We start from the raw sequence: 23,267 nt of genomic DNA, 5'->3' as shown, positions 1-23,267 counted from the left end.
CGTGTGGCAGGAAAGCCTGGCTGGTCACATCAAGCCTTACTTCTCATCTCAGGGTCAGAGCTGCCCACTGTCTGGTGTGACTTGAAAGACAAATGGACAAACCTGCATCACTAAAAAAGCTTGTTTCTTTAAACCATTTCAAATAAATAATTCATATGAATTGAAACCGTACAGCCAAGTCGAATACTTTGCTGATTGCTATGTTTAATTATTGCTAACAGATTTGGAACAGGCTGTTTTCCAGTCTACTGTGCTTCTGTGAGGGCGCACATCCCACGAGTGGGCGCCTTTTATCTTGCTGTCCCTCCTGCGCACCTTACCTAAGCCTGTCTATAAACACAAAGCCAGTGAAGGTGGGACGGGGGTTGGGGTAGAAGTGTGCAATAAAAGTCAAACCGGACCACAGTGCAGTCCATAGACAAGGATTTCCTTCATTCTTATCTGTCTTCTCCTTTAAACCCAGCAAGGTATGTGATTTGAGAAGAGCATTTCTATTTAAATTCTATTGGAAAATAAATTAATAAACACACTTGTAAAAATATGGCAGACTTCAAAATGCAATTAAAAGATAAAAAAACTCTTTGATTAGAAATAAATAAAATATAAAAATGTCACGTTTATTTTACATATACTGTACAAAAAGAACCCAAAAGAGTGCAATGAAGAAATAAAAGGAAAGCATATGAAAATAAATAAGATCTAATATTTGACTGCATTGCTTTTCATCCAAAGAGTCTATCATAGTTTTTCTTTCCTTTTCACGTTAGCTGGGGGGGGGGAAATTAGTGCAATGTTGCAATTGTAGATGCAGTACGGCGCCTGCCTGCCTTAGCGGCCGGGGGCCCTCCAGATCCGTACACGCGGCTGCCGGTGGAGAGTCCGCGGCCCGTGGCGCTGTGCTCCTACACGTGGATGCCCTTCACCGCCTGCTTGATGCTCTCCAGCAGAGCCTTGCATTCTGGGGAATAGTCCCGTTCCAGATTGCTGTACATGTCTGTGAGCGTGTTGACGTACGCTTCAAAATTCTGCTCACTGATGGGCCCCTGAAGGAGGACAAAACACATGGCATCAATCACGTGACCCAGGCTGCTGGGAAAAGGGGAGCAAGTCCACGGGGGGTACCATGACTCTGGCATCAGGGAGGGACGCGGGAAGGCAGGCGGCTGCGCGCTCTTCACTCGGTTAATGGGGTGAGCGCGACTGCCCGTATTTTGGGGTCAGTTTGGAGCCACACCAGGTGGAGGTCTCGCTGCTGGGCTGGGCCCTTCCCAGCTGCACCCTCCTCCCGAGAGGGGCTCTCGGCCTCCCTCACGTGCACGTGCTCAGCATGGAGACCTCGTCTGCAGAAGGCGGGTGTGGGCCAGGCAGGAGGAGGGCTTTGCTCGTCCAGAAGCTTCCTCTGACAGCCCTGGGCCGGGGTTTCAGGGCTGTGAGGCTGGACAAGGTGTCACCAGCTGTCTGGTGGGAATTGTCCTCCTTCATCGTCAGACTCCTTTGTCCATCTCCGCCTTGAGGGTCCGAGCTAGGCTTTCCCCCTCCCTCTGTCTTTCCAGGTGGAATACGGGATTCACATCGTCAGACTCCTTTGTCCATTTCCGCCTTGAGGGTCAGAGCTAGGCTTTCCCCCTCTCTCTGTCTTTCCAGGTGGAATACGGGATTCACAGAGTCCGGTCTGTTCACCCCCTGCTCTTTGCTTGTGCGTGGGCACCTCCTGTCCCTAACGCGGCAGCTCAAACAGAGCAGCCCCTCGCAGCGTGGAAACTGCACGAGTGGAAGGAACGAGTGGCTGGGGAACTGCCGCTCCGCCACTTCTTGGGCCTGCATTTCCCAGCTTTTTGGAAATGTGCCTTACTTACTGCACAAGAGGCGTGGAAGAAGGGACTTGTACAAGGTCTCAGTGCAAAGGAATAAAGGGTATTCCTGTGATTGCTGCTGCTGAAGAGCTCGGCTTTCTCAACGTGGAGCTGATTTCACTGTGCCCAGCCGAGCACTGACTCCACCAGCTGCCTGACGCGGCTCTCCGTTCCCTTGTCATTTCTGCCTTTGCCGTGTCACGAGTTTCTAGCTGGACGAGGACCCGGATGGCAGAGTGATAAAGGCCACCTCGCTTGTGCAGGCTTTGGAACCTGCATCAAGTTACGTAAGGCTCAGAGCCTCCAATCCCTCCCCCACAAGATGGGAGACCAGTGCTCGAAATAAATTGTGAACATTTAGTGGGACCCGCCCCCACATCACCGCGAGAGTGCCTTGTATGTAACTATGCAAAGTATATCTTGCACGGTAACTGTGACTTTTATGGTGCCACTGAAGAAAAAACTATTACAGAATACGAATTTGAAGTATGAGAGAAATGTTAAGAAATAATATAACAAAACAAGAAATAATATAACAATAATATTCAATAATTACCTTAATACCGGCCATAAAGTAATCATTTATTTTCCTTTGGGTTCTTTTTTATTACATTATTGATTTTTTTAAAAAAATATTGTTTTCTTTTCTTACTGTCAGGAGACATATTTGGAATTGGTGAAGATGAGGGTTCCATGCTGGGAAGTTGGACAAATTGCGAGATTTCTTGCTTTCAGGAAAACCAATCCTATTTCTTTATTAAATTGCTGCTTTTTCAAACCCTCTGTATATAAAACTTGCAGCTTTAGAAACCTTGTTCTAAACATGCCTGTACTGAGGAAATGGAAAGCATTCAACAATGCAGCCCTCTTCCAAATGTTTATTATATTTATGAAAATGTAAAGGAAATCAATCTTCTATGAATTTTAAATAGTTGCAATGTCTCAAGCATATGGTTAGGTTTTGGAAATAGGATTCCTTGCTCACTCTTGTGCTTTTTATTCTATATGAGGAGTACTTATATATATGAAGAACATACTTAGGTAAAGACGCAGACGTAGAGAATGGACTTGAGGACACGGGAAGGGGGAAGGGTAAGCTGGGACGAAGTGAGAGAGTGGCGTGGACATACATACACTACCAAATATAAAATAGATAGCTAGTGGGAAGCAGCTGCACAGCACAGGGAGATCAGCTCGGTACTTTGTGACCGCCTAGAAGGGTGGGATAGGGAGGGTGGGAGGGAGATGCAAGAGGGAGGGGATATGGGGACATATGTATATGTATAATTGATTCACTTTGTTATACAGCAGAAACTAACACACCATTGTAAAGCAATTATACTCCAATAAAGATGTTAAAAAAAAAAAAGAAAGCATGGGTCTCAGATTGTGTAAGCCACGTTAGCAAGCTTCCCATCTGGAAACAAATTTTGAGAGCGGGAACTTTGGCCTCCAATTTTCATTTTACATGATAAACCTAGTTTCAGATAAACCCTCATCATCTGTGAAAGGCTCCTGCGGTATCAGAAGCCCTTGGTCGTGACATAGGCTCAACGTAAACATCCATCACGTTCCCAGGGATGAAGTGTGGGTGGCCCGTCCCCTCGGAGCCGACTTTCCGCCCCAGCCCTGGGTGACGGCTCGCCAGCAAGGGCAGCCCTGGGACGGAGCCGCGCGGCCTCAGACTCACCATCTGCGGGAGTTGGATGTCAGCGAGGCTGGAGATGAGGGCTTGACTCAGGCCCGCCAGGTCCTTCAGCAGGCTCTCGTTGCTCTGTTCTATCAGTTTGTTTTCCTCCTCTATCGTCTTTAAGTTGCTCTCCATAGACGTGATCTGAAATGGAAAGAACTTGGGAACGTGGGAAGCGGGGTTTGGAAGGGCGGGGCTTTAGCGGGGTCCGGCGCTGATCAGGCCTATGGCCACCTGTCCTCAGAAAGCGGCAGCCCTGCCCGCCCCCGCCCCCCCACCTTTGCTCTGAGGGCCGGAATCACAGCCCCAAGTGCGGCTCTTCAGCCCAGATTCTCCCACGCCTGCAGTTCCACACCTCCACGTGGCTGTAAGGCGGACTGCAAGGGCAAACCTTCACTATTTCCCCAAACCCGCTCCCTACACAGCCCCCTCCTTCCCAGCTGATGGCAACTTGCTCGCTGCTCAGGCCTGGGAGGCGTCCCTGACAGCGCTTTGTCTCGCACTTCATGTCCACTGGGCTCCCCCGTCAGAGGGCCCAGGACGGAGATGGTGCCCACCTGCACTGCTGCTCCCCAGGGGCAGCCGCCGTGGTGACTGTGACCCCTTCTCAGGGGCGGCCCTGCACCCAGCTGGGCACCACCCAATCTCTTGCTGACCTGTCTTCACCCCACCTACCCACGCGGGTCTCTTCAAATGTCAGGCAGATCGTAGATCAAATATGATCGTGTTAACCCTTGGCTCTAAACCCCGTAATGGTTCTGCGTTCATTCAGAATAAAAACCAACGTCTTAAAAAGGGCCTGGGAAGCCCTGTGTGTCCCTGGGGCCTCACCTCCTACAACCCCCAGGTCACTGACCTGTAGCCACACTCACTCTGCTATTTCTCAAAACGCTGGGCCTTCTCAAGGGTTAGGGGCTTGGCACTGGCTGTTCTACTGTTGGAAACACTCCTCCCCCTTCCTGTTTGGCTAACGGCCTCAGCTCCTCGAGTCCGGCCACATGTTTCCTTCTCCCTGTGGCTGAGCCCCGCTCTCCTCTCTGTATCGAACCCTGGCTGCTTCTCCCCATGCCCTGCCCTCGTGCGATGTAGTTTATCGCTTCTGATTTTTTTGGTTATTGTTTACCTCCCCTTCTAGACTGTAAGCTCCATGAGGGCAAGGCCTTTGCTTTCTTCACTAATGTTCTCAAGACAAGTTCTCATGATTGCGAAAACCACGCATGACGCTCTCTTTGTAGCTTAGATTGCTATTAATGGAAGATTATGACACTGGTCACGCAGAAACCTGCTTTTCAGATGGACTAAAAGCTTCTGTTTTAGGCCCCTGTGAGTGAAGACTTCTGAGAGTCAGTAACCTCAGTGGCCCAAACCCCACGTTTCAGGAAAGGAGAAAAGGGAGAAAGACACTTCAACTTAACTTTGTCTCATTCTTTTCCTTCTGATTTATTGCAATAGAGTTATTATGAGTGTTTTTAAAAATCCTGGACTCGAGAGTTCTCTGGTGGTCCAGTGGTTAGGACTCGGTGCTCTCATTGCTGGGGCCCGAGTTCGATCTCTGGTCGGGGAGCTAAGATCCCGCAAGCCTTGGGGCATGGCCAAAAAACAGACAAACAAAAAAAGACAAAAAACAAATCCTGGACTGAACTTTTAATTCCCTCGTGGGTAAATTTAATCAGGGGCTGGGGCAGACCCAGGAGAATGCGGAATTGAGAAACTGCTTGAATTTTCAATAAAGAATGTCAGGAAAATCTGGGAAAAGATCCATTTCTATCAAAGACTGACTCATTCAGAGGTGTTCTAGAAAAATTAAATTTAAAAAGTTGCATTGCTTTACTTGAATTTCCAATAAAACTAAGGCCTCCTATATCTTCTCGTGACGGTTTTTCTAAAGCACCACATACTCCAGAGGCTCTGCAGTTATAGGAAGATCGTCTTACTTGCTGATACAGCCCTTGGTGCACCCAGGCTCACCCAGGTGAGCAGTTTGGCTACAGCTGCCAAACCAGCGATCGTCCAGCGTGATCCATGGATTCAAGCCTTCACAAGGATGTGTACAGGAGACACACTCTGTGTGTTCATTGCAAAAGATCCGTATGTTTTTCTTAAAATTTATTTTATTTATTTTTCGCTGCGTTGGGTCTTTGTTGCTGCGTGCGGGCTTTCTCTAGTTGCAGCGAGTGGGGGCTAATCTTTGTTGCGGTGCGCGGGCTTCTCTTGTGGAGCACGGGCTCTAGGCACACGGGCTCAGTAGTTGTGGCACGTGGGCTCAGTAGTTGTGGCGCACAGGCTCAGTAGTTGTGGCACACAGGCTTAGTTGCTCCACGGCATGTGGGATCTTCCCGGACCAGGGCTCGAACCCGTGTCCCCTGCTTTGGCAGGAGGACTCTTAAGCACTGCGCCACCAGGGAAGTCCGATAAGTTTGTTTTTTATCATAGCGTTTAATAGTTCAATGTGTTCCCTCCATTTAGGATTATGATTACCTAAAGATAACTCATTGCTCTCCTGCCTTCTCCTTTCCTCCATCCCTTCCCCCACTGCTTTTCCCTTCCTTCTTCCTTTTTATTTATTTTTTTTTTTTACCTGCGTCTGGAGTTTCATCATATCTGCTTCGATTTTAAGGTTGGACTCATTGAGTTCCTTTATTTCTTCATCCAAATGCCTAATTTCTTCATCACTCTCTATACCTGTAAAAAGTCAGACTCTTTTAGTTCAAACAGAAAATAAGAGACTGAGACAAATCTGAGCCCTTTTACACTGAGTTTGTGGTTTGCTAAGTGAAAATGAGACTTTAATTTATAACGTTGAATTTTTACCCATATTCAAGATTCTTAAAAAGTGGGTTCAAAGAGTTGCAGGATTTTCTTCCTTAGTAAGAAATGCCCCAGCGTTTAATGTAGGTCTGCTGTGTTCCAGGTCTGCTGCTGGACCCTGTGGGGCAGATGTCATCACCCTTCCTTCCCCCCACAAAGGCCAGAGCTTCACAGAGGTTAAAGGAGGCCACGGTGACCCCCGACGGGGTCGCATCACCTGCCCCGGGGCCAAAGGAAGGGCAGAGCCTGCCTGAGCTCCAAAGCCCGGGCATTCTCTCTTGTGCGACGCTGCCAGGACAGGAAGACCTGGATGGTGCTGACTAACGACCAAACGTATGGGGTCTTATGAGTCATTATTAGAGGCAGAGGGGGTCCTGGCAGGTGGGCTCGAGCCCAGGGACACACAGCTCGGCTTCTCCCTGGACCAGAATCAGAAGCAAATGCCGCCCGGGGAGAGTGTGGCTTTGGAGTTTGAATGCTGCCTGGCTCCTGTTCCTGAACTTGCGTCACTTACTTCACGTCCTTGTGCTTCAGTAAAACGTTGTGAGAATTAACGCAATAAAACATAAAGTGCTGAACATACAACGGGTTCTCAATGCACGGGAGTTATTTTCCCATCATTCTTTTAGAGAAGGCATATGAATACATTTTAAAGATTTTAAAAAGCTGGGAAGAGGAGCTCGTGATCAGGATGCCAGAAGCAGGATTTAAGGTCATTTCAACAGTCCAGAATGATGACTCTAGACCAAGAGATGACAGTTCAGCGGGATAAACGCGAATGCCAGCACTTAGATTTAGTGAGCCCAATGCGTGAGCAGAGCTGACAATCTGTGCGAAACAGCTCTAGGCTCTGGTACTTTCCTGGGTCGCTGCTCTAGAGCACAGCTCCTCACCTACTGAAGGTGGACCTCACATGCCCCACAGCCCAGCAACGCCGTGCCTAGGCACACACCTGAGACAAACCTACAGCAGCAGGAGGTGTAAGGTGCACGTGGTATGTTCTTCACGGAAGCACAACCTGGAAGCAAGCCACCCTTTTTAAGAGTCACACATGGATTTAAAGATGGAGTGATGCTTTCAGAGAAATAAAGTAACAACAGGTCACAGTCCCCGGCTTGGTTCTCCCCATGTGCTAAAGACGCCATCAGATAAAATCCCCAAAGTAAAGTAACTGTTTTGCCTTTGTTTCCCAGATGCGTCAGGATGGTCTTCGAAGGAAACAACACACGCCTGAGATAATGCTGGAGAGAACTCAAGAAAAGTACTCAAGAATCAGAGGGACACAGGAGGATCCAATATAGACCTCAGCTCAGCCACTGTGTACATTAACTGTGGTTGGGGGTTGACACTAGGAAGGCATGTAGAGAAATAGAGATAGAGATGCTAAATTAAACCATGTGGATTCTCCACAAAAATACCATTCTGAGGGTAGAGCAGAATTTAAGGATTCAAACATAGGTGCCCCAAACTTGAAATTTGATAGAGGGCTTATACCAGGAGCGCGCGCGCGCGCGCGCACACACACACACACACACACACACACACACACACGTGCAGGCTCATACAAAAAACTATCATTTTCAGGACTGAAGCACAAAAGTTCAGCCAGTGCACCCTAATTCATCAAAAGTCTCATTGCTTGGTTTTCTCTGCTGGAGATCCTTCTTAAAAAGTAAGGTAAACCTAAGACATGGACACCACTAAATTAATTAAATCAGCTTGATTTTTAAAACAATTAGCATCTGCAACACCACATTTACACTTTTATTTTATCACAGCAATTAAAATTCCAACTGAAAAATCAGTAGAGTTGGGGTGGGTTCTGCACGACTCCAAAATCTTAGATATTTTTCTGAGAACTAGAAGACAGAATTTTCTCTGAACTCTGTTCTCTGAAGACCTGAGCATAAATGAGAGCAGAAAGGCATTTTGTCCAGTAGCAAAAGAACATTACATACCTGTTTGTCATGCTGTGTTTATATTCCTTTTTATGTATTAAAAAAAAAACTGTCCTGCTCTAGACTGATCTTTCAACCTACAAGTTTCTGGAAAAATAACACACCAGTCAACACGCACATCTGAAGGCGGCTAATTCCGAATTTGACTCTCTTTTCTTGTGACCTAAGTCATCTTCTCATGATACCACTTGTGTTCACAAGCCTGAGTATTCCCAGGAAACTTTATTCTTCAAGCACCCTTTGTCACATGTCGTCATGCTCTGCTAACTGCCCTAATCACATCACCTGTGAATCTGACCCCCAAGGGTGACAGCTGCAGCATGTTCCACTCTCTCATCATCCCTATGAAAAATCAAATATGGAAATTTTACCGCCATAACATAATACTGCCAAACATTTTAAATTGATACCTGAAAAAGAAGGTTTGTACCTTCTTTTTTCTCCAAGATGGCTAAAGTATTCCTTAGTTGTATCTTTTATTTAAGTTTTGGATTTCACTTAAATCTCCACACATTTTGAACTGAGCTCCACTCTCTGTGCTGTATGTCACTAGAGGCCACTAGAGGTCACAACAAGGTCACTAGGCTATTCTCTGAAAACATCACACAGTATATACAAATATACCTATTTCAGCATTTTAACATCGCCATCAGGAACTCTAGCCCCCATGACCTAATACATTCCAGCAAACAAGCCCCCTTCCTCACCTACAGGTGACCAACGAGTTCACACCAGGACTCTGGCCTGTCCTTTGAAATAGCTCTTGGTCCCTATGATGAAAGTGATGGAACTCTGATATATCAGAGCCATTTCCAAACCAACTAGTCGCCCCCATGTCACTTGCAATGAAGAAAAAAAAAAAAAAGTAAGGAAAACAACCCAAGAGATTGTTCTTTAGAGAAAGTGATAGTTTAGTTCAAATTTGAGGAAAGCTTCCTTCTTGCCTAGTCAAATAGCACTTCCCGCACGGAGGATGGTTTAGACACAGGACCCGCCGGAGACCAGGGTCCAGACCTCGGAGGTGGCGACCCCGCCCTGCCCTCTTACCTCCAGATGCTTTGACCTTGATGGTCATTAGTTCCTCAGAGACCTTGCCCTTCTTGATGGCTTGTGCGTTGAGAGGACATCCAGATAAGCTGTGAAAAGAGAAATCATACTGATATGTGAAACACATATTACTTCTGACAAAAATTAAAATTTTGTACTCGCTACTTCCTCTTTAAGTCTTTGCCTGCCTACTCATTACATTACAATCTGCAGTCTCTGTGCAGAAAGTAACAATATCTATTAAAACAAAAGCAAAAGGCCCTCAAATAAAGTGTTTTGTGTTTTTTTCTCAAATCAAAATACAAATAGCTACTGTTGATAATTATCACTGAATTAATTTTGTTAAAATGTTACTACTTTGCATTCATGTAAGGGCCTTTTTTTAGTAGTGGTTATTTTATTCACTGTAAATGTAAAACTGTATGTATACATTTTGCATAAGATTTGTTCCAGATTAGTCAAAAATGCCATGAATAATAAATCTAGCTCTTCCTGTCTTTATACACACTGTCATTTGATCTTTACAGAATGACTCAAATTGATACAAGCCCCAAATAATATCCCTCCCCCCCGCTTCATGGCAAATCCAGTTTGGGTAGGGGAAAGTTTCGAATTTATTCTTTAACTTGTAAACATCATTTTTCATTAAAGAATCTCTACCTGAAAGGAACAGAAAAGGCAGGGCTGTAGGTGTATTTAAGCAGCCTCACTGCCCACGCAGTGCGCTGCCCGGCAGGCTCTTTATACGCTTTTCCTGGAGATCCACACCCTTCACACCTGCGTCCTTCCTATAATGTCATCTGTTTTGTTTAAATTACACCAAAATGATAATGACAACATTGAACGATACTTGTTTCCTGTAGCACATGATGAGATGATTTCGTTGCTCTATGCAGCCATTAATTCTTTTGTCATTTGGTTATATTTTTGGAGATACCATTTTTAAATAGAATTAAAAATGATAATTAGCCATTGAAAATATTTTTTCCCAGAGAAATTTGTTTACAGTTCATGCATGAAACAATCATTTTCCATCCAAAGAGTGGAACACTTGGCAGAGTGAAAGGAGAGTATTTCTGAAACAAAGCCCTTAATAAATGTTTGCAGAATGAATTTTTTTTAAGAATTTAAAATTGTTCTATATTAAGATTTTATGAAATAAAACAATAATAGATATGTAATACTACATATAAAAAGAAGGCTCTGTGGGTTGCCAAGGTTTGATAAATTATGAAATATTTTACACAGGAAAAGAAAATAATGGAAAAGCACAAACTGAACTTTGAACCTGACTTTTCTATTTTGGAAGCTGCTCACTAAAAAGAGTGGCCTTTATAAGCTACATTATCTTTTTTTTTTCCTGGAAAGTTTGTACAAGTCTGTCTTGTCTTCTGTCACATATTGTGTTCTGACAAATGGTTACAAACAGGAGTAATGGTTGGCTGGTAAACTGGATTTTAAAAGTCACCTGTGGGAGGTTTGTAACAAGATGGATGTTAATACTTCCCAAGAACTTCTGTCTCTCCCGTCAAGGGTCTGCACTGTTTAGACAACACAGGGTGAGCGTCCAGGGGGGACAGCCGTGTGGAATGCTAGTGAAACTCCACAACCATGTGCGTTAGAACCGAGTACAGTTAAGTGATGGGAGGGAGGCTTTGGTCTAAAAAAATGCCACTGGATATTTCGTACCTCCCAATGTGGTTATATCTTCCGGGATATAAAACAAATCCTAAATTTAAGAAAACTGGGGCAAGAAAATATTTTTAATGTCCCTTTTCCTTTTGAGGATGCCACATCCTCCACAAGGCTCGGTCTTGCCGCTCAGGAAAACAGGGAGGTTGGCTGGGCGTCGCCTTTGGGGTTCAGGCTCCGTATCGTAAGGCAGGAGAAACATGCTTTATACGGCCTGGACCAAATTCACAATTCTATGAAGGAAGGGAAAGGCAATTTTTTTTTAAAAGATTTTTAAAAAATTGTTTTTCAAAATTTATTTATTTTTAAAATTTATTCATTTATATATATATTTTTGGCTGCATTGGGTCTTTCTTGCTGCACGCAGGCTTTCTCTAGTTGCAGTGAGTGGGGGCTACTCTTCGTTGCGGTGCGGAGGCTTCTCATTGCGGTGGCTTCTCTTGTTGCGGAGCACGAGCTCTAGGCACGGGGGCTTCAGTAACTGTGGCTCACGGGCTCAGTAGTTGTGGCTCGCAGGCTCTAGAGTGCAGGCTCAGTAGTTGTGGCGCACGGGCTTTGTTGCTCCGCGGCATGTGGGATCTTCCCGGACCAGGGCTCGAACCCGTGTCCCCTGCATTGGCAGGTGGAGTCTTAACCACTGTGCCACCAGGGAATCCGCAGGGGAAGGCAATTTAAAACTATATCTTCATCTGCCCTGTTACAGTAAAACGGCAGGTGACAAATCTGTGTGGTGGACATCATTGTTTATAATATGTTAGTAAACCTCAATAAAATTACAGTTATGGTGTGGCACTAAATGAGTTCTATTAGTCACAGGACTTCTGGTTTTAAAGCTGCAGACATCCATAATGATGTGTATTTAATATAATACCATTTGTCTTCTCAGTTGCTATTCTTTCAAAGTGGAAGTCTGTAACATGAAGTCTTAAAGAAAGGTTTTAAAGTAATTAGTATGTAAACAAAATGCTGATGTAATGCACAGGTAATTGTTCTCAGCCATCCTCTAAGGTAAGTTTTGTAATTATTCCCATTTTGCTGAACCTTAAATGGGAAAAGTTACAGACCTTGCTTTAGAGGACAGCTGAGGAAAGTCTGCACGAGTGCCTCGTCGTCGGGAGGATCCAGGAAACACCAGGGATGGGCTGGTACCCAGCTCGGGAGAGGGGCTCTGGGGCCCCGATGCTGTGAGCTGTGCAGGAGGGGGGCAATCCCTGAACTTCCCTGTGCTCTGATTCTTCTGTCAACTGAGGGCCACCGCAGTCCCTGTAGCTTACAGGGTTTGTAAGGGTTTAAAGGGATAAGTCACGTGAGGAACTTAGAACAGGCTGTCTGCTGGGACAGAGCAGCCTGGAATAGCAGTTGGCCCTTGGCAGTGACGGGAAAGAGAACAGAACAAGTCAGGACGTCAGGGTTGAGAACAGGACAGATAAAGGTGTAACGTAGGTCAGTACGTGTGATTCCAGCATGTCATTCCTACTTTAATGAATTATTGCATAGCTACACATATATTCATATAATTGTACAAAAGGGAAAGGAAATAGTCTGTGCTGAACACTTACTATGTACCAGGCAATAAGCCAGGTATTTTATTATCTTATTTGCTTAAATCCTACACATAGTAAAGAAAAGCATTCCACCCCGAAGAGAAAACCCCAGGTTACATTTGGGCTCTTAAATCCTTTGAGTAGCAAGAGTGAAAAACAGTGAAATCTGAATTATTCATCTGTCTAAATTCTTAACTGTTTTTCTTCTCCTAGAACATAGTATCTCTGCATTAATACTGCAGCCCATATTTTTGAACTCATAATTTCCTTTTCTTATTATGAAATAAATAGTATGTACACAGACACATACAACGTGTACTTGCAGTTGAAAGAATACCCTTGAGGGGCATACCTTGAATTTACCTTCAAACACAGAACGCGCTTTGAAGGTTCACCTGCCCCGTAGCAACAGCTGTCCCCTGTCCCGCAGAGACAGCCAGTAACTCCAACTGCAGATGAAACATTACCTAGTTTTTTAAAACGTGATTTTGCTACACGTTTTTTCACTTTGTGGGACAGAATCCTACCACACGTAGCCCTCAGCACTCTGTCCCACTCAACACCTGCTCCAAGCCCGCCCGCCGTGCCTTTGCAACCACACGGATCCGAGGTCCTGCAGGTGGAGCCACTCCTGTGCCCTGCGCTGCAGGGGCCAAGGTGGCGGGCAGGCGGTCCCCAGCCTGGCGCCGGGAAGCCGACCTCCTGGCACACGTCCGTCTCCATCTCCGGGTGCAGGAGAGCCTCTGGGACTGAGCCTGGACGCCTGGCGGCTGGACAGCAGGGCACCCTCACCAGCTCCCTTACATCTGAGGCATCAGCTTCCTGACATGGTTCTACCAATCCCTCTTCCACTTAGAGCTCTGAGGGTCCCTGCAGCTCTACATCCTCACCAGGCCTGGCGTCATCACGTAAAACCACTCCAGGATTTTTCAAGAGAAATCTGTGTTCTAACTGAGGGATGCACTCGCCACAATCCAGCATTAATATTTCATTATCGATGTCAACATGGATATGACAGGGTCCATGGTGAGAAAGCACAGCTGCTGTGCAGCTACGAGGCTCACTTGACGTGTGACTGTCCTTCCTGGACAGGAAACGATGGTACAGACCCAGAAGAAAACAACGTGCACTGTTGTGAACGTGATCAGGCATCTGAGAACCGTCAAAAAATAAACCACCTGAAGAGATCAGGTTTCCTCCATAAGCAGGTGTAGCTCTTGGAAAACTTCATCTCCTGACACCGTCGGTGTGCACCTCGAAACCGGAACCAGCTTTGCTCTGCGGGCATCCTGCCCATAAGCAGAGCTTCAGGACTCGCGAAGCTTTGTTAGATCCTAAATCTGTATCGTGCGCCACAGCCCCACGACCAGAGACGTGTGCAGTGAACCTTCCAGCCCCGCTCCTTAGTTTGTAGTTTGGCCGTGCCGCTTGGCCCGTGGGATCTTAGTTCCCTGACCAGGGATCGAAACTGCACCCTTGGCAGTGAAAGCGCGGGGTCCTAAGCACTGGACCGCCAGGGAATTCCGCCAGCTCCTCTCCTTGATGGAGAATGTGGACAAAAGCCTGGATTAAGATCAGTGCTCCTGACAAAGAGCCTGGTTGACATACGTGCCGCTCGATGATGAAGGAGCTGAGTCCTTGTGAAGCTAAAAGAGTTTTCTCAATCTCTCTTGTCCTCCGTGTACTTAGTAATCGCTGTGTCCTTTTCTTTCTGGCCGCTGGGGATGACTCACAGCTTCCCAGCTGCAACATAACTACCATTTGGCCTGAAATGGAGCCAGTTGGCGAGCAGAAGGGCATGACGTAAACACGTAAAGTGAACGTTCACGATCACACGACAGAAGTGAGGAGCTATCACCACTTAGAACTGAAGTGAACCACTGACAGAACCATTAAAAAAAGCAGCACAAGCAATATTTTAGAATAAAAAAACCACAAGCACGGTTTCACAAGTGGTGGAAAATCGTGCAGTGAATTTCAGAAATAGAGAAAATAACAGTTTCCATCCTTCAAACTGGTCGAATATCTAACTGGCAAGACTCATTACTTGGACATCTAAGATGCTATGATTAATGACCTTGAGGGGGTCGCTCCCTCCCCTGGACAATCCAGGTGACAAACAATCACAGCAACCACACATTAAGAAGCAAAGCAGGGCTTCCCTGGTGGCGCAGTGGTTGAGAGTCCGCCTGCCGATGCAGGGGACGCGGGTTTGTGCCCCGGTCCAGGAAGATCCCACATGCTGCGGAGCGGCTGGGCCCGTGAGCCGTGGCCGCTGAGCCTGCGCGTCCGGAGCCTGTGCTCCGCAACGGGAGAGGCCACGACAGTGAGAGGCCTGCGTACCGCAAAAAAAAAAAAAAAAAAGAAGCAAAGCTTACCTCCTGTGGGTGACAAACACGTTGTTCACGTGGCCCAGCCCATTGCAGCCGGGCAGCGGGCAGTGGGGAAGTTCCTGTTTGTTCAGCTTCCAGGAGAGGGGGGCCCCATTGAGAGGGTTCTCCTTCTGTCTCTTGGCGGCCAGGGGACAGCCAGAAGCCGTGCGGTGGGATGTGTATTTACCTGATATGTGACCTTGGCCGTCACACCCGATCACAGGGCATCTGGAGAGACACAGACAGTCGTTAGCAGCTGGGAGAGACGAGATAAGCCAGGTGACTTACTGAGGCGAGGCACTGAGGCGAGCGATCGAGGAAGTGGTGGTGAGAGCAGACCACACAGGGGGCAAGTGGGGAAACGACAGCGTCTACCAGATGTCTTCCAACCAGGGAGACAGCAGTGCTGGCAGCAGGGATGGCCCTCAGGCTCCCAGCTAAGCAACCGTCATGCATTATCTCACGTGAGCCTCACTGCTCACCTGGTGGGCAGAGACGCTGTTACCCCACTTTAGAGGGGTGGAGAATGACTTCTAGAGCTCAGGGGACTTGCCACCCGTTTAGAAGGAGTGGAGTCAAGTGTGTGGCCACACTTCTCAGCTCCAGAAACAGCCAGGGGAGCCCTTGGTTACGGGTTACGTTGCCTCCAAACAAAGACCAAGGGTCTAACGTGTCAACTGGCGCTCCCTCATCACAGAGTCCCTGGCTCAGAGAACGGGAGTTCTGATTTCCAAATGTCTAAATATTGCACGTTGTCGAGCAAGCCTCTGTACATTTCTGCACCTGTATCTGCATCTGTCACCCAAGACCTGAAGCATGTTTCTCAGAGGAGGGAGTTCGCTTTAGATAAAATTGTGCCTTAAGTTTCAGGGGAGGCCGCAGCCATGTGTGTCACACTAGGGCATGTCCACGAGGCTGCTTTCCTTTAAAACCGCTGGGCAAGGACCAAGTCCTGCTTTCCTTTGCACCATCGGAGACCCGTGTGAGCACGACTGGGGAGGGTGAGGTGCTCTGCAGCCTCCGAGCTCCCATGCTGCTCCCAGGGCCTCGTGATGAACAAGACATGCAGTTGCCTCCCAACCGAAGTCCCCCCGTTTGTCCCACAAGTGGCCTCTGCCCTGATGCCGCCGCCTCAGTTGTCACACTTACTTGAGTTCAGGGTCTTCTTTTTCTTCCTTCGTAGGGGTCACCTTGACACCACCTTTCCTGGCACGAGGGCAGCCGGACAGGCTGAAATACGGACCCAACAAAGAACAAAACAGAAGCATGTGATCTCACGGGCGCGGCTGCCACTGCTCTGATTTCCATCTCGGGCATGGGGTCAGTCTTACCTTCGGTGGGAGGCATAGTTTCCGGTCACGTGCCCCGAACCGTCACAGCCTGGAGTGGGACACCTGGAAGACACGAGAGCGGAGCTGGGGCCACGTAGCAGTGGTAGGGGGTCACAACAAATCACACAGAGACAAGCAGTCAAACAGAATGAGCTGATTTGCGGGACTCTTCGCTTGTACAGAACTGGTTTTTGGCTAAGAATCCTTTTTTAAAAAAATAAATTTATTTTTAATTTATTTATTTTTGACTGTGTTGGGTCTTTGTTGCTGTGCGTGGGCTTTCTCTAGTTGTGGCGAGCGGGGTCTACTCTTTGTTGCGGTGCGCGGGCTTCTCATTGCAGTGGCTTCTCTTGTTGCGGAGCATGGGCTCTAGGTGCATGGGCTTCAGTAGCTGCGGCACGTGGGCTCAGTAGTTGTGGCTCGCAGGCTCTAGTGGGCAGGCTCAGTAGTTGTGGCACACAGGCTTAGTTGCTCCGCGGCATGTAGGATCTTCCTGGACCAGGGCTCGAACCCGTGTCCCCTGCATTGGCAGGCGGATTCTTAACCACTGCGTCACCACAGAAGCCCTAAGAATCCATTTTTAAAGGAAATATTAAGATGTGTTAACTACTGTCCAATGCTTGGAAGACACCGTATTCATTGTTACCCTCCATTCTTTTTTTCTTTCTTTTTAAGCCTTATATTTTTAATTGAAGTGTAGTTGATTTCCAGTGTTGTGTTAGTTTCAGGTGTATAGCAGAGTGATTCAGTTATATATATATGTATATACATATATATATATATATATCTACATAAAATTTTTCTGATTCTTTTCCCTTATGGGTTATTACAAGTCTCGAGTATAGTTCCCTGTGCTACACAATAGGTCCCTGTTGTTAAACCTTATTTTGGAAGGAATCTGAAATTCAACCCACAACTTACTGCTGGGCTTCTGTCTACATCATGCAAAGTTCTTATCTTTTGCTTAAGAAAAGAGAGTTTCCAAATTGTTTCTGTGTGTAATTTATTTCCTTTGATTTGCTCCAACACCATGATAATCCCTTACATTCAGATGGACAGCAGTGGTGGATGGGACAACCGACACCTGGTGGATTAATGCACCTGCCAAAGAACCTAGGACATTTGCACCTGATCTGTTCTGCCTCAGGGTCCACCTGAAGAAGTCTTGTGGAAACTCTACCAATAACTCTGGCTGACAGTCAACCGTTAAATTCAGAGTCAGGGGAGTGAAGCTGGAAGGAGATTCCAATTTTACCTAGAACGCTAATTAGGAACAGGGTTTAAAATACACTTGAATGCAAAAATATACAGAGATTCTCACTCTTCTGTTGCCTTAAAAAATGCCAGATACTAACACAAATGTAGAGGTGGGCTTCCCTGGTGGCACAGTGGTTAAGAGTCTGCCTGCCAATGCAGGGGACACGGGTTCGATCCCTGGTCTGGGAAAATCCCACATGCCGTGGGGCAACTAAGCCCGTGTGCCACAACTACTGAGCCTGCGCTCTAGAGCCCGTGAGCCACAACTACTGAGGCGGCGAGCCACAACTACTGAGGCGGCGAGCCACAACTACTGAGTCTGCACTCTAGAGCCCATAAGCCACAACTACTAAGCCCGCACGCCACAACTACTGAAGGCTGCGCGCCTAGAGCCCGTGCTCTGCAATGAGAGGCCACCGCAATGAGAAGCCCACGCACCGCAACGAAGAGTAGCCCCCGCTCGACGCAACTAGAGAAAGCTCACACGCAGCAACAAAGACCTAACACAGCCAAAAGTAAAAAAGTATAAATAAAACAAATAAATAAATTTATTAAAAAATAAAACGCAGAGGCTGTCGTAAAATGTTTGCTTTCCCGAAAGTTCTTGTAGACAAGGTCATTGTTATTATTTCACTTGTATGCCCACCTGGGTTCAGATCTCTACTCAAACAAGAGTTTGAGAAAGATAATAATCCAAAGAAGAATGTGAACATTATTCCTTTTCTTAAACTCTAACCCACTGAACTTTCACAGAAATTCTTCTATATTCAATCTTGAGGCGGAACATAGGGAGTGAATGCTTTTCTCGAAGGAAATATGCAATCTGCATATGTCTCCTCGAGCTAACCAGAGAACCCTGCAATGATTCTCTAATCAAACATTTAGAGATTTAATACATATTCTATACTGTAAGAAAGGCTCAGATGCTATTAATATTTTTAGTAAAATAGTGGTTTACTAGCACATTGCAATTCTGGAAAAGTCTATGCCAAAAAAACCTTGTTTTGAAATTCTCCCTGAATATCCAAACAAGAGGTCAATGAAATGTCCCCTTTTCTTTCTGTACAGAAAAAAACCACAAAGATGTTACTTATTAGGTGACTGTATAAAGCAGGTAAGTACTGAACATTGCTATAGAACCACTCAATCCACATGTTTTCAATGTATTATCAACATTTTCTTCTAGAAATAATGTTTAGAGAAAATACTCAGGAGAACTGATAGCTATTTTTAAGATACGGCAATATAGAAGTTCAGAGCAATTGAGTAAGACTGAGTGAGTATGCCTAGCCCTTCTCTCCTTTCAATCTGCTAATAAGTCTCTACTTCACGTCCTGCCATTTCAATCTAGAAAAATGGTAGCCAATAAAATGATTCTAGAATCTACACTGACACAATCAATTGTACACTCACTTTGTATATTTTAGAGTTGTCTTTACTATTCATGGTACTAAACTTCTGAATTTTTATACCTGCTTAATATCACATCTTGTTTCATAAACGTTTTCCAGATAATTTTTAGATAAATTTTAAACAAGTTAAAAAATGGAAATACTAGCAAAATATTAAGAAGATATATTCTCTGAAATTTTACCTGTAATTTAGACACCAAGTGTTAATTCTACTATTTACACAAATATTATTTTATCACTAGACTTAGTAACACTGATTTTTCCTAAAATATTATGTGCAAATGCATTTTTCTAATTTTGATTAATGTTATTCTTCATCTTTTCTAAATGTATGCCTTATATTTTTAAAGGGTAAATAGTGGATTATAACTTTTTATTAGTCTACAAGTATTATAACAACACATGAAAATAACAAGTGAGAAGTTTGGGATAAAAGAAGATAATAGTAGGAAAAATCAAATCAATCAACGAAAGTTAATATACGTGTGACTTTGAGATCCTGTAGACAAGGTGAAAATGAGCCGGAATTGTATGTCGCCCCCGAAAGTGAAAGGCTGTCGTATGATTCAAAATGCCCACAAGGTGAAGTGCTGTGCAGTTTTCCTAAAGTCAGATGATGAAAATGCTGGCCGTACCCTCCTAGGTCTGATTAGTACACACGTTCTGAAGGTAACAGAGAAAAGGTGTCGCAGGTGTTCAACATCATTGCTTTTAACATTTTTTTTTTTTTTCTGTACGCAGGCCTCTCACTGTTGTGGCCTCTCCCGTTGCGGAGCACAGGCTTGGGACTCACAGGCTCAGCGGCCACAGCTCACGGGCCCAGCCGCTCCACGGCACGTGGGATCCTCCGGGACCGGGGCAAGAACCCGCGTTCCCTGCATCGGCAGGCGGACTCCCAACCGCTGTGCCACCAGGGAAGGCCAACATCATTGCTTTTAAAAACATTGTATAATACAAACTCTCCAAGTCCAGCTAATTAACTAAACTAAATTCCAGCGATTTGGTTTTAGCTGTTTGAGCTTTTGGTGAGAGAGCTCGTGGTCGTAATTTACTCAGGTGCCGTCTGCCCCTGGTTAAGGCCACCCTGGCCGGACACTTACTTGAGTTCCTGAGAGTTGGCCGCCATGAGGGATTTCAGAGTCTTATCTGCCAAAGGACATCCAGAAACACTGAAGAGGGAGGAGAAAGCAAAAACAGAGACACACGCGCTGACACACGCAGGCCCGACTTGGGGGCAGCCTGAGCTGGTGAACACACGTTCAATCCACCGACGGGGTTTGGGACAAAGTCTGAACCCGGCTTTGCTGCTCTAGTGAGTCCGGGCTTTGGGCACCTTGACTACTTGTCACAGACTCTGGTTTGCTATTTACCAAACCAGGGGCTTTAGCCCAGCGAGACCCCCGGCTCCAGTGATGACTGACCCAGAGAACCCTCCCTCTGCATCCCGAGGGATGGTGCTCAGAAGTTAAGGCCCTGCCCAGAGGGACAGCGAATCACATGGGTGACACAGGTGGGAGGAAGGGCCGAGCACAGCCTCTGCACTACTGTCCCTCCAACCCTTTACTGAAGCCTTCCACAGCGTAAAAGGTCAGTTCAGGTCACTGCTGTCCTCCCTGGGTTTCACTTGAGCCCTAAAGCTAGACAAGACCCGAGCCTGACATGAACTCTAACTTCTGGCTGTAGCCTGGATCATAGGATCAGAAAACCGTTATTGACCAGAGAAGTACACTTTCTTTACAATATCAGTAAAAAGACTGAAGACTTAGCTTTATTTCTGAAAAACGAAACGAACCAAAACCCCAACTAACTCAGTCTCCAACTCCCGATCGAGATAATATCTTTCTAGAGAGGGTGAGGGTGAGTCCTTACGGAGGACAGATGTGGAACGCCTAAGTGAGAGGGTGGGGAGCTACCTGCGATGAGATGCATAGTTGCCTGTGACGTGCCCGCTCCCGTCGCATCCTGGCGTTGGACAGCTGGGTCAATAAAAACATAGAATCAGGGTCAGGTGCCTTCACGGATGCACTTGCTCTGACTGGGTATGAGGTAGCTTCTCTTTTCAAGACCAGTTAACACATATGGGACGTGAAGAAGCTAATGAACTAAAGATGTAGATTATATAAGGACCAGCAGACGAGACAAGAGGGAACTGCCATGGTCCTGAGTTACTAGTTTCCAGGATCACATCAGCTCTCTGATTCAGACGATGGAGGACAGTGATGCTAAAATACGTGTCCTGGCAATGGATGTGAGTCAATCGACGGTCAGTGGTGTTCTATTTCTTTGAAAATATGAGCTATACAACATAAATATAAAAAACCCATGCTTCACCATGATAGCAGCTCTTAGGTACCAATTATATCACAGATGTCAGAAAGAAATTTTTGTGACTTTTTTTAAAGAAAAAGATAACATAGTAACTTCATAAGCATGTTAGAAAACACCTGAAAAAGAAGATCTTTGAAAATACTACATATGGCTAAAATGTAAACTGACATTTTAGATGGGACAGCTGCCGATAGTACAGAAAATAGTTACGAAGTTTAGTTAATAAAGCTTGTGATCAGTTTCATCCGAAGTTTTGAACCCAGCAAAGACGATGAGGAATTAACCACCTAAGCGGTAGGCTCTGCAGGCTGCCTGCCCAGGACCAGAGTCTGTCCCGGGCACTTCATTTGTCTCAGAAGCTGGTCACGTTCTGCGCATCTTACGTGTGTTTTAAAAATAGTGCAAGTGGATAGTTACCCTGAGCAGTTTTGCCGCCAGAGTTAACAGATTCCTTGGTTTCGGAGCCCTTTATTTCCCTCTGACACTGCTTGAAAGTTGCTGGTGTGAGGTAAGCAGATTGACCCCAGCCCACTCGGTGGTCTTTGTGTCAATAATCAGGGACATCAGCTACGTCACTCGTGCTTTCTGATGTTTTCGGCACCCTGCCTAACGTGAAGGCTCACCCACGTGTGGCACGCAGACTCTGCCTCTTTAAAGGGGCATTTGGGGATAGATTGCTGACATCCAAGATTTCTGAAACGTCACCTTCTCAGTATTTTTTTTCCCTGTGAGCTACGTTCCAATCATTCTCAGGTACTCTAAGAAACTGTAAGAGTTAGAACGTCTTCATCTCTCAGAGAGATGCTTGATTTCCGCAGCTTGATCCGAGCTGAACCAGCCATGCAACATCAGAAAGGAAAATGCGGAAGCTACAAATATACGTAAACAAGTAAAGAAAAAAAAGAACAACGACTAACATCTGAGCTGAGTTATCTTGCAAGTGCCACTCACCCGCTAAACAGAGAAAAAATCTTTTCTGATAATTACACAGCTGGAATATTCAGAGCGCGAGAGATGGGTCACAGTGCCCTGCGAATTCCTACTTTGGAAATACATCGCCACCTGGTGTGCCAAAATAGCTTTGCATTTATTTTATTTTACTTTAAATTTTATTTCTATTTTTAAATTATGCCTATTAACACTGCCAGGAGAGGCAAAGTGCCAATGATTTTATAAACCAGACAGTTATAAATTACTTAGGAAATATAATGATAAAGTGTGCACTTAAATAGTGGCTATTTTGTTTCAGCTTTGTGGTATAAAGAGGTCAAGGAATAAAGCCAAGATTGAAGGGGGCGAGGTGGTGGGAAAAGGTCCTGTTTTGGATCCTGACGGCTGGTTTAATTTACAGATCTTCAATGAGAAATCTTGTACAATAACATGTGCAGATCCCAGTTGGGTGATGTATTCTGGGAAGATTTGCAAATGAGAGTATCACAACTTACAGAAAGGAAACTAGCTAGTTCCCTCAGTAAGTGGTGCTCAAACTCTAAGCAAATTCATGTTGATCAATGACATCAAAAAGTCCTATTTTAGCGGAACAGTTTCTGGTAAGCAATTAAGGTGCATTTATCTCTTAGAAACATAAAACAAAGCATAATAAGGACAGGGTGAAACTGTAAAGCAGTGAGACATTTACAGAACCAGTGTGTGACACAGGTGTGCAGAAGTACGTGGTACCCACCCAAGTGCTCCCCTGTTCCGAAAGGAGCGGAAAACCACGAGGCCCCTAGAGAGTCAATTTCCTAGGAATTCATGATTATATTCCAAAAATTGGTCACCATCTTTTTGGAGCCCTTTCTCTTTGCACCCATGAGAAGTGCCCATTACAAAATGATCCCACTTTATTTTTCTGTCTAAAATGGTGATGCGGGTTAATTACCAGTTCTTTACATTTCATTTAGCTTGGAACGACTGGAAATTTCCAAAATCTACCTTCAAAGGATAAACATTAGCCCTTTTGGAAGATATCTGA

General features: G+C 45.7%; 1 protein-coding gene across 3 annotated transcripts in view; it reads right to left on the bottom strand.

Moving 5' to 3' along the window:
* Window positions 1–902: 902 nt before the first annotated feature.
* Window positions 903–23,267, bottom strand: part of ST18 (ST18 C2H2C-type zinc finger transcription factor) — a gene marked incomplete at both ends in the record, with an annotated part of 123,271 nt that continues 100,906 nt past the window's right edge. For all 3 annotated transcript variants that reach the window (XM_082674746.1, XM_082674747.1, XM_082674748.1), the window contains 9 exons: window positions 903–1,043; window positions 3,544–3,687; window positions 6,122–6,225; window positions 9,357–9,445; window positions 14,971–15,192; window positions 16,114–16,194; window positions 16,296–16,358; window positions 20,065–20,133; window positions 20,878–20,940. In XM_082674746.1, the coding sequence (XP_082530872.1) occupies window positions 903–1,043; window positions 3,544–3,687; window positions 6,122–6,225; window positions 9,357–9,445; window positions 14,971–15,192; window positions 16,114–16,194; window positions 16,296–16,358; window positions 20,065–20,133; window positions 20,878–20,940 (976 nt within the window). The remainder of the gene's footprint in view (window positions 1,044–3,543; window positions 3,688–6,121; window positions 6,226–9,356; window positions 9,446–14,970; window positions 15,193–16,113; window positions 16,195–16,295; window positions 16,359–20,064; window positions 20,134–20,877; window positions 20,941–23,267) is intronic.

This window comes from Grampus griseus (assembly GCF_964374135.1).
Source record: "Grampus griseus genome assembly, chromosome: 17".
Classification (NCBI taxonomy): Eukaryota; Metazoa; Chordata; class Mammalia; order Artiodactyla; family Delphinidae; genus Grampus; species Grampus griseus.
This window is presented reverse-complemented; position numbering and strand designations above follow the sequence as displayed.